The sequence below is a fragment of the Microtus pennsylvanicus genome, chromosome 8 (genome assembly GCF_037038515.1).
Source record: "Microtus pennsylvanicus isolate mMicPen1 chromosome 8, mMicPen1.hap1, whole genome shotgun sequence".
Taxonomy (NCBI): Eukaryota; Metazoa; Chordata; class Mammalia; order Rodentia; family Cricetidae; genus Microtus; species Microtus pennsylvanicus.
Genome location: NC_134586.1, coordinates 74,483,279 through 74,494,148, shown reverse-complemented (window position 1 = coordinate 74,494,148; position 10,870 = coordinate 74,483,279). Strand labels below are relative to the sequence as shown.

Sequence of the window (10,870 nt, the reverse complement as noted above, 5' to 3'; positions counted from 1 at the left end):
GAGGACAGGAGGATCTAGAGTTCAAGGCCAGCCTTTGCCACAAAGGGACTCGAGGCCAGCTTAGGCTACCCGAGACCCTGTCTAAAAGAAAAAGAAAAAGAGTTGGCGCTCCTCTCCTTTCTTTCGGGTTACTCTTTCTATTTTATTAGTTTAAGATTTGGTCTTGCTCCTTCCTCTTTTGGAAGGAGCTGGCTCTCCTCCCCAGCCTCTGTTCTCAGCTGCCCCCAGCTACTCTGCAAGGCTCTATTCTCTGAGCTCCCTCGCCCCTGGAAGGTGATAACCGCGAAAAGGAGGGGAACAGTCTTTTCAGTGGGGGCTTCAGATGACGTCATATCCTCAAAGGCGAAATCAGCTCAGTAGGCAGCCAGCTAGCTAAGAGACCAGTTTCCTCACCCACCACGCCCCCTGTTCCTGAGCCCCTCCCCTAGCGCCCTAGCTTGACCTAAGCTGCTGGTGGGAGCACACCATGGCCTCGCTGGTGACCTGCTTTCTGTCGCTGACCCTGCTGCTTGGTGAGTTGATGATCCGGGGAAGGGCAGGGGCTGAAGTACGTCGAGGGTGTGGGGACTCCAGGCTCATTCTCCTTACCTGGCACTCGCAGACCTTGTCGCTGAGCTCCAAGGTTTGGAACAGTTACAAATATCTTATGCGGCGAAGACGACCCCCGAACTTGGCAAGGAGTTGAAGCTGAAGTGCAAGGTGCTGTTGTCCACTTCGCAAGGATGCTCTTGGCTCTTCCAGAAGGACGGCTCCGGAGTTAAACCCACCTTCATCCTCTATCACTCTACGGCCCGGACCAAAGTGAATGACAAACTGGATGAAAACCAGTTCTCTGGGAGCAAAAATGACCAAGAGTACACCCTTACCCTGAAGAAGTTCGGCGAGGAAAACCAGGGCTACTATTTCTGCTCTGTGACAGGCAACTCGGTGGTGTACTTCAGTCCTCTCCTGCCGGTCTTCCTGCCAGGTCTGCGCACGGGGGTCCCTTCCCCTGGGTGTTAGGGGGCACATCTGGACATTTTCACACACGGATGTCCTCTTAAATCTCCTGGGGCTCTTTGGGGGCTACTTTTACATCATCCCCATTTCACAGACCAGAAATCTGAGGCTGAGGTGCCAGGTGGGATTGGAGGTGCCCCGGATCTGGGATGGAGTTTGAATGCGTGTATTGCCCTGTCCGTGTTGTCTCAGGGTGTAGAGCCAGGTATTGACTCAAGCTTTGCATTGGTGGAGGGCCACAGCTGCTGAGCTGCAGGACCTGGTCCAGGAGCACTAGGCCCAAAGTCACACTTGACTCCACGTGTGCAAGCCACAGAGTGGCCCAGCACTTGTCCAGGGGTCCCTTCTTCCTCTCTGAAAATGCCAGAAGGAGGCACTTTCTTGGGTAAAAGCTAAGCGGGAGGAGGTTGGGCCAGTGATGCATCAACCACACCTGCCTGACCCTCAGGCATCCTGTTGCTCCTGCAGGGAAACCCACCACGCCAGTGCCGCGACCACGCACACCAGTGCCCACTGTCGGTACATCCCGTTCCCCACGACCAGAAACTTGCCGGCCCGGGGCCGGTGCCTCAGGTTAGGAGCGCTCATGGTCCGCGACTGGAGTGGGCAGACAACCTGGGAGGCTACTTGCCAAGGAAAGCCCTGATCCTGGAGGGACACCTGGTCGGGGAGAGGTGCTGGGGGTGGGGGCTGGGGGACTGTTCCAGAGGGTTTTTAAATGCCATTCACTGGGATCTTGACAGTGGAGAAGGGATTGGACTTCGACTGTAATATCTTCATCTGGGCACCCTTAGCCGGAATCTGCGGGGTGCTTCTGCTGTCCCTGGTCATCACTCTCATCTGTTGCCACAGTAAGTCCTGGGGAGTCCCCGCGGGGAGGAATCTGGCCCACTCGTGTGCTTGTGGGAGATAAAGTCCAGGTTTTGGGGGCGGCAGCTGCTGCCCTGTAGGACCTGTGCAGCTATCCTGAAGGCAGCCTCACTCCCATCCCCGCTCCTTGTGTCCTCTGGGAGTTTTTCGAAACATAAAACTTACTTCAGGACCGCCAGAAGCAACTAAACCATCAGTTAGTACAGCCAGGATAGAGTAAACCCACCAGGGAAGGGGGCTGATGTGCCCCTGAGACCTGGCCCCAAGAAAGCTGGATCAAAACCATGGCTGACTTGCAATTTGTCTTTGATCCCACCCCACAAACCACCCACTCCTCTAAGTCCTGTCAGGTGACTGTGCCAACCAGGTCTGCAGATTCCCAGACTCACACGTGTCTGCACCACACAGTGTGTTGTCGTGTCCTGTCCTCCCCTCTGTCGCCCCCCCCCCCCTGGAGACAGGGTTTCATGTTGTCTAGGCTAGCCTAAAACTAGTTATGCAGTCTAGGCTAACCCCAAACTTCTGGTCTGATCCTTCTGCCTCCTTCCATTTGGGAGTGTTGGAACTACAGGCATAGTCAGCCAAACCAAGTTTAAAATATTTTCATTTTTAACTAAGGCTTGAGGACAGGGTCGGCAAAGTAGAGTTCACTCAGACTGTAAAGAGTTACAATCCTCAAAAGACTGGAGTAAAGACGCTATTGAAACTACCTGGGGACTGTAAGAGGCATTCACCCTCCCTCCTCCTTTTCTTCCCCGTCTAGGGAACCGAAGGCGCGTGTGCAAATGTCCCAGGTGAGTAGTCTCTGAACTTGGGCTTGCTCACCCTGGGCGGCCACGGTCCCAGTGGTCCTGGCTGCCCAGTGGCAGGTGGCTCGGGAATATTTCCCAGAAAGAGGTCATGGCAGTGAAGTCCTGGTGGCAGGGGACCAGGACTCAACCAGTCCCAGAAAAAGGAGAAGCAGAAGGCTGGCAAGGTATTAGAATTTATGTGAGAAAAGGAAGGACCACAAAGGGCTTCAGGCTTCATGGGTGAGCAGTGTGGCTTTCCAGAAGCCCTGTTCAGTTAGCTCACATCCTTCACCACCATCATCAAAAAAAAAAATTCTTTTTCTTCTCAACATAGCTCCCAGAGTACATGTGGTCTTTCTCTTGTTCTAGAAGATTCCATATGGGTGTTTTGGAGGTATATTAAGATACCCCTCTACTTACCCTCTTGATTGGTCAATGTTTTTAAGGAGAAAGTCAAGTTTTATTACTAAAATGTAATAAACAACACCCCTAGTTCCTAATTTCCCCATAAGAGCACAGGGCCTTCAGTTCCTGAGGACCTAGGGGATAAAAGGACCAGAAGCAAAGGCAGTTAGCTCTCTGGTGGCTTAAATATCTGCCCCACCCAATTGCAGCTCAACTGTTCTGAAATGATCAGAGTGACATTTAAGAGAGGTCCCAGTTTCCACTCTATCTGATCTTATGTGAGGACAGTTCTTGCCCCCCAGGAGTGGTATGTAACAGCCCCTGCCTCCTAGGGGTGGCATCTATGCTCTTGCACTGCTTGGGTGGCATCTAACTGCTCTTGCACCCCAGGGGTGGCATCATCTAGCAAATGTCCCCAGCTTGGCACTGGGACAAAGGGGTTCCACTTAGAATCTCTCTGAAGCTACACAGCAGCCGCAGCCTCGTCTTGTAGATATCATCACCCCCCAACTTTCAAACCACAGCTGCAAGATAAGGAAACCCATCTGAAGGGGCAGAGATGGGATCGCAGTCAGATTATCAAAACTAGACCTCCTAAAACAAGCCTGCAGTCTGCCGGTTGCCTGGTTCATGCAGTCAGCCTTGCATGCCCCATGTCCATGGGCTCCACGTTATCAGAAGGCATGCCCATCATGAATACCATTTTGGTCATTCTTCCCGAAACTAGAAACTATTTTACAGTTTTAGGTGTTACCATCTAGAGATGATCTGTGTAGCAGGGAATGTGTATAGGCTATATGCCATTTTTATATGCAAAGATTTGGCTTTCCAAGGTGGATACCCCAAGCAGGGATCATATCAAATTCCTCCCTGGATAGCAAGGACAACTGTATGTTTTGTTTTTCTTTTCATTTCAGGTTTTACAAAAATCTTTAGTTATTTTGCCCTCCATTTATTTTATTTTTTTTAAAGAAAACAAATTACTTTTTTTCATTTTTTACATACCAACCCAAGTTCCCACTCCCTCCCCTCCTCCCATTCCCTACACATCCCCCCGACCCCCCATCCACTCCTCAGAGAGGGAAAGGCACTTTGCTTTGGGGGAAGGTCCAAGGCCCTCCCTACTATATCTAGGCTGAGCAAGGTATCCATCCAAAGAGAGTAGGATCCCAAAAAGCCAGTACATGCAGTAGGGACAAATCCTTGTGCCACCGCCAGTCGTCTCTCAGTCTGCCCCAGCCATACTGCTGTCACCCACATTCAGAGGGTCTAGCTTGGTCCTATGCTGGTTCCTTCCCTGTCCGGCTGGAGTTGGTGAGCTCCCATTAGCTCAGGTAAACTGTTTCAGTGGGTGAACCCATCATGGTCTTCACCTCTTTGCTCATATTCTCGCTCCTCCCACTCATCAACTGAACTTTGGGAGCCCAGCCCAGTGCTCCAGTGCGGGTCTCTGCCCATTTCCATAAGTTGTTGGATGAAGGTTCCATGGTGACATTTAAGATATTCATCAATCTGACGACAGGGCAAGGCCAGTTAGGTACGTCCTCCATTCTCTAGAGAAGGAAACTGAGGTTTAGGACATTTAGTGATTTGTCTCAGGCCACATTGCTAACATTAGGCTTGCAACTTGCATCTAAAAGTGTTTGCCTTCCCTGGTCAGCGAGCTGACTGAGGCTGAGTGCAAAGGGCAACCCACTGTGCACACTCCCTTTCACCCACTGTGCACACTCCTTCACCCACCGTGCACACTCCTTCACCCACTGTGCACACTCCCTTTCACCCACTGTGCACACTCCTTCACCCACTGTGCACACTCCCTTTCACCCACTGTGCACACTCCTTCACCCACCGTGCACACTCCTTCACCCACTGTGCACACTCCCTTTCACCCACTGTGCACACTCCCTTTCACCCACTGTGCACACTCCCTTTCACCCACTGTGCACACTCCTTCACCCACTGTGCACACTCCCTTTCACCCACTGTGCACACTCCTTCACCCACTGTGCACACTCCCTTTCACCCACTGTGCACACTCCCTTTCACCCACTGTGCACACTCCTTCACCCACTGTGCACACTCCTTCACCCACTGTGCACACTCCTTCACCCACTGTGCACACTCCCTTTCACCCACTGTGCACACTCCTTCACCCACTGTGCACACTCCCTTTCACCCACTGTGCACACTCCTTCACCCACTGTGCACACTCCTTCACCCACTGTGCACACTCCCTTTCACCCACTGTGCACACTCCTTCACCCACTGTGCACACTCCCTTTCACCCACTGTGCACACTCCTTCACCCACTGTGCACACTCCTTCACCCACTGTGCACACTCCTTCACCCACTGTGCACACTCCTTCACCCACTGTGCACACTCCTTCACCCACCGTGCACACTCCCTTTCACCCACCGTGCACACTCCTTCACCCACCGTGCACACTCCTTCACCCACCGTGCACACTCCTTCACCCACTGTGCACACTCCCTTTCACCCACTGTGCACACTCCTTCACCCACTGTGCACACTCCTTCACCCACTGTGCACACTCCTTCACCCACTGTGCACACTCCCCTTCACCCACTGTGCACACTCCTTCACCCACTGTGCACACTCCTTCACCCACTGTGCACACTCCCTTTCACCCACTGTGCACACTCCTTCACCCACTGTGCACACTCCTTCACCCACTGTGCACACTCCTTCACCCACTGTGCACACTCCTTCACCCACTGTGCACACTCCTTCACCCACTGTGCACACTCCTTCACCCACTGTGCACACTCCTTCACCCACTGTGCACACTCCTTCACCCACTGTGCACACTCCTTCACCCACTGTGCACACTCCTTCACCCACTGTGCACACTCCTTCACCCACTGTGCACACTCCTTCACCCACTGTGCACACTCCCTTTCACCCACTGTGCACACTCCTTCACCCACTGTGCACACTCCTTCACCCACCGTGCACACTCCCTTTCACCCACCGTGCACACTCCTTCACCCACTGTGCACACTCCCTTTCACCCACTGTGCACACTCCCTTTCACCCACTGTGCACACTCCTTCACCCACTGTGCACACTCCTTCACCCACTGTGCACACTCCCTTTCACCCACTGTGCACACTCCCTTTCACCCACTGTGCACACTCCTTCACCCACCGTGCACACTCCTTCACCCACTGTGCACACTCCCTTTCACCCACTGTGCACACTCCTTCACCCACTGTGCACACTCCCTTTCACCCACTGTGCACACTCCTTCACCCACTGTGCACACTCCCTTTCACCCACTGTGCACACTCCCTTTCACCCACTGTGCACACTCCCTTTCACCCACTGTGCACACTCCCTTTCACCCACTGTGCACACTCCTTCACCCACTGTGCACACTCCCTTTCACCCACTGTGCACACTCCTTCACCCACTGTGCACACTCCTTCACCCACTGTGCACACTCCTTCACCCACTGTGCACACTCCTTCACCCACTGTGCACACTCCCTTTCACCCACTGTGCACACTCCTTCACCCACTGTGCACACTCCTTCACCCACTGTGCACACTCCCTTTCACCCACTGTGCACACTCCTTCACCCACTGTGCACACTCCTTCACCCACTGTGCACACTCCTTCACCCACTGTGCACACTCCCTTTCACCCACTGTGCACACTCCTTCACCCACTGTGCACACTCCTTCACCCACTGTGCACACTCCTTTACCCACTGTGCACACTCCCTTTCACCCACTGTGCACACTCCTTCACCCACTGTGCACACTCCTTCACCCACTGTGCACACTCCCTTTCACCCACTGTGCACACTCCTTCACCCACTGTGCACACTCCTTCACCCACTGTGCACACTCCTTCACCCACTGTGCACACTCCTTCACCCACTGTGCACACTCCTTCACCCACTGTGCACACTCCCTTTCACCCACTGTGCACACTCCCTTTCACCCACTGTGCACACTCCTTCACCCACTGTGCACACTCCCTTTCACCCACTGTGCACACTCCCTTTCACCCACTGTGCACACTCCCTTTCACCCACTGTGCACACTCCCTTTCAGCAGAGGAAAGTATTTACATTTTCTCTGGGCAGTGATGGCGCGCGTCTTTAATCCCAGCACTCGGGAGGCAGAGGCAGGCAAATCTCTGTGAGTTCGAGACCAGCCTGATCTACAAGAGCTAGTTCCAGGACAGGCTCCAAAGCTACAGAGAAACCCTGTCTCAAAAAAAAAAACAAACCAAAAAAACAAAAAAAAAGTATTTACATTTTCATATCCAGGTTTGCATTTTGCAGTCTTTGTATCTCCCTGTTGGAATCTGTGTTCAGCAGCTTAGCCATCACTTTAAGCAAAGGCAATGTGGTAGTATCCAGTGTGACTGTGTTGCAGGTGGTATGCCGACCGCACACAGATGAAAGCCTGTGAAGGGTTTTCCTTATTTTCACAATACGTAGTGTACTTGGTTGCTTCTGCAAGAGGTCACTTATGTTTGTTTCCCGTTTTGAAATGTGAAACAGAAAAGCCTGCGCTTGTCCTAAAACCTGGCGCTCTACAAATTAGCCCCCAAGGAATTCACACATCTGAGTAGCAACTGAAAGGCAGACAGGGTTGGGAGGAGCCACTCGGGTCTCTCATCTTGCACTGAACAAGCACCCACTTTCAGTGTGACATCAAGTTCAGGGACTTTGAGCTTCTCTGCTCCACTGAGGGGTGGTGCCTTAACCCTTCTGGAGCCTCAAGTCTGGCCTGTAGGGATAAGAATCAGGTCACCTGGTGACTTCAAACAATTAGCCTCAATATCTCTCCTTCCTGGGACTCCAGAAGGCTTTAGGAAGCCTGAGCTCAGATCCTGCTTCAGCAGATAGCTGTGTGACCTGAGGCAGGTTCTCTAACCTCTCCTGAGCAATGCATACCCCTACACGGGTGTCACAAGGGCTAAAGGAAAGGGTAGCTGAGGTCATTCACCCATTCCTGCTGGCACCCTAGGGACAAGCTCTCAGAGCCATTAAAAACTGAGGGCAGTGTGTGCTGTTACTACATTAAAGAGGTTCTTCTTTTGTTTGTTTGAGACAGGGTTTCTCTGTGTAGCCCTAGCTGTCCTGGAACTTGCTCTGTAGACCACGTTGGCTTCAAACTCAGAGATCCACCTGCCTCTGCCTCTGAAGTGCTGGAATTAAAGGAATGTGCCACCCCAGCCAGGCTCATTAAAGAGATTCTTGCTACAATGATGGTCAATCTCCTGCCTCTCTTTCAGGCCTGTGGTCAGACAAGCAGGCAAGCCCAGCCCTTCAGAAAAATTCGTGTAAGATGGCGCCAGGAAGCCACAACCGTTACATGATTTCAGAGCCCTCTTCATTCACGAGATCAAGCCCTCCTTCTTCAGCATTTCCCACATTCCTATGTATTGTTCTCTGGATTATTTTAGTGGGGGTGGGGTGGGAGCCATTTCTTTTCTTTATGCATTCATTTTGGCCCAAAACAGGACCACACGATGTCTACAGGACCACAAGGGTGGCAGCTCTGTGGCTGCATGCACTGAATGGGGTAGAGAACAGTGACACCAGAGCTAGCTGAATTCTCGGGGTTAGGGGACAATCAGCACCCACTTGCTCATCTCCATTCCTTGTCTGCCCATCACACAGAAGAGGCTAAAGGTCAGAGATGGGGTCAGCCTCAGCTGAATTCTCGGGGTTAGGGGACAATCAGCACCCACTTGCTCATCTCCATTCCTTGTCTGCCCATCACACAGAAGAGGCTAAAGGTCAGAGATGGGGTCAGCCGGGTCTGTAGGTCAGGAGAGAACCCAAGCTGGAGGAACCTTTGCCAGCTGGCTCAGGGAACTTGCCTCCGTACCTTGAGCTCTTCTTGCTGGGCTATGCCTGTGTAGTGTGCAGGCTGTGTAGTGGCGTGTTTCTGCATCAAACCACAAGGGAGTGAGCAGTGTCACCTGTGATCTGCTCAGTGCTGGCCATGAGCACAGATGTCACACAGCAAAGACAGGAGAACTGCCTTTATGCCCCTGAACATCAGAGCTCCTGGCAAGGGACAGTGAGACAGGCAGTCCTAACTCCTACAAGTCTAGGGGTAGAGTCAGTCCTAGACAACAGCTCCCTCTGTTGCTAAAGACCACTGCTGTGAAATCCTGGGGAACTGAGATTCTTTCTGCCCCTGCACTGCAGAGGGTGAGGTTTGACAGATACGAGTGGAGTATCTGAGCAGCTGTCGACATTTCTAAACATCTGGACTGGGATGTGCTCATGGGGTCACAAATATGTTTATACTTTATAAACACAGAATCCTTGGAGAGCATTCCTTAGCAGCCCTGGGATGTGCAGGTGAGGCAGGGTAGGCTTGCAGGAAGAGGCTGGCTGTCAAGACTGCTCTCCCAGTGTGAATTTCCTCTCACAGTATCATAGAAGCAACAGAGGCTATGGAATAAAAAAAAAAAACCTGAAGGAACTAAGAGTCACCTGTGATCTGATTCTTTCCCATGCATATATATGTAAGAAAGACACCTTGGGCTTTAAAAAGGGATTATAACATATTTTTGTAAGTGGCTTTAGTAAATAAACATTTATATCATTTAATGATTAAATGGTATCTCATATTTTGGTTGTGCTCCATTTACTATTTAACTTATTGCTTCAAACTTCCTCCTATTTTTACACTACTAAACTTTGCACACATCTTTGCAGTGTGTTTACTGTTTTTGCTGTTCAAGAAAGGGTGTCATGTACACGCTAGATTCGAAGTCCCTACATAGTTGAAAATGATCTCGAATTTCTGTCATCACGTCCCCAGTGCTGGGATTCTAGGTGTGTGCCGCCACACCGTTTATGTGCTGCTGAGGCTATGTACCACACACACATCCTACCGACTGAGCTACACCCCTCAGCCCGGGCATGCCTTTAGGGTATATACCTGAAAGCAAAATTATCAAGTCAGTGTCCTCCTTCACTCTGTACCATTATCACATCAGTCAAAATGATCAACTTCTCTGTTGCCTTTTTATTTTCTCTTGGTGACAGATAAGATGACAATTCTCCTACCATCAGGCAAAATCTTCACTTTTTTGCTGAGATAAAATATACATACTGGGGTCGGGAGGGCATACAAGTCCTGAGTGTTCGTCACAGAGTAAGAACACCCCCATGCCCAGAAGTGGCTCAAGACAGGCACCAGCCACTACACAAACCTGTCTTCTACTCCCAGGCCCCCTGGTAGGGGTTGAACCTAGTCTCACATAGTGACTACATGTTCTACCACTGAACCATGTTGTTCAGGTTAGCCCCAAACCAACCAACCTCCCCCCCCCCCCCGCTGTGTGCATGTGTGTGCGTGCACTGTGTCGTTGTGTTGGTCAGAGGACAACTTAAAGGATTTGGGGAGTTGACTCTCTCCTTCCACCACATGGGACCCATGGATTGAATTCAGGCTGTCCGGTGTGGCAGCAAGCGATCACTTGCTGAGCCATCTCACCCGTTGTGAAGTTAGTGTTCCTGACTTCGCTGCAGAGAATGTCAAGACAAGCTGGTATAAAGCACAGTTAGCGTTTATTTGGAAGAGATTTTAACATCGATATAAGCTTGAAGGGTTAGCAGAAAAGATGTGTGCTTAGAGAAAGGAAATGCACACTTAGTATGGGCGTGGGCTTCTCCGGACTCACACTTGTCTCAGAAGCTCTATTAGAATTCTGGAGACTCAAAGGATTTTTAAGGAATGTCTTTTTATTTTTCAATAAATAAAATGTGCGCGTATGTGCGTGTGCGCCGTCCCAGTATAT

General features: G+C 51.3%; 1 protein-coding gene across 1 annotated transcript; it reads left to right on the top strand.

Annotated features, from left to right (window-relative positions):
* Positions 1–381: 381 nt before the first annotated feature.
* On the top strand, positions 382–8,577 carry Cd8a (CD8 subunit alpha). Its single transcript, XM_075983871.1, has 6 exons — positions 382–512; positions 602–967; positions 1,468–1,572; positions 1,743–1,850; positions 2,633–2,663; positions 8,342–8,577. Exons 1-6 carry the CDS (start codon positions 467–469, stop codon positions 8,391–8,393), a joined length of 708 nt encoding a protein of 235 aa, XP_075839986.1. The 5' UTR covers positions 382–466; the 3' UTR covers positions 8,394–8,577.
* The last annotated feature ends 2,293 nt before the right edge of the window (positions 8,578–10,870 follow it).

Excerpts from the sequence above, each read along its gene's own strand:
- Cd8a (XM_075983871.1), top strand. The coding sequence starts at position 467 with ATGGCCTCGCTGGTGACCTGCTTTCTGTCGCTGACCCTGCTGCTTG. Across the intron at positions 513-601 it reads GTCGCTGACCCTGCTGCTTG|ACCTTGTCGCTGAGCTCCAA; the intron begins GTGAGTTGATGA and ends TGGCACTCGCAG. Across the intron at positions 968-1,467 it reads CCTGCCGGTCTTCCTGCCAG|GGAAACCCACCACGCCAGTG; the intron begins GTCTGCGCACGG and ends TTGCTCCTGCAG.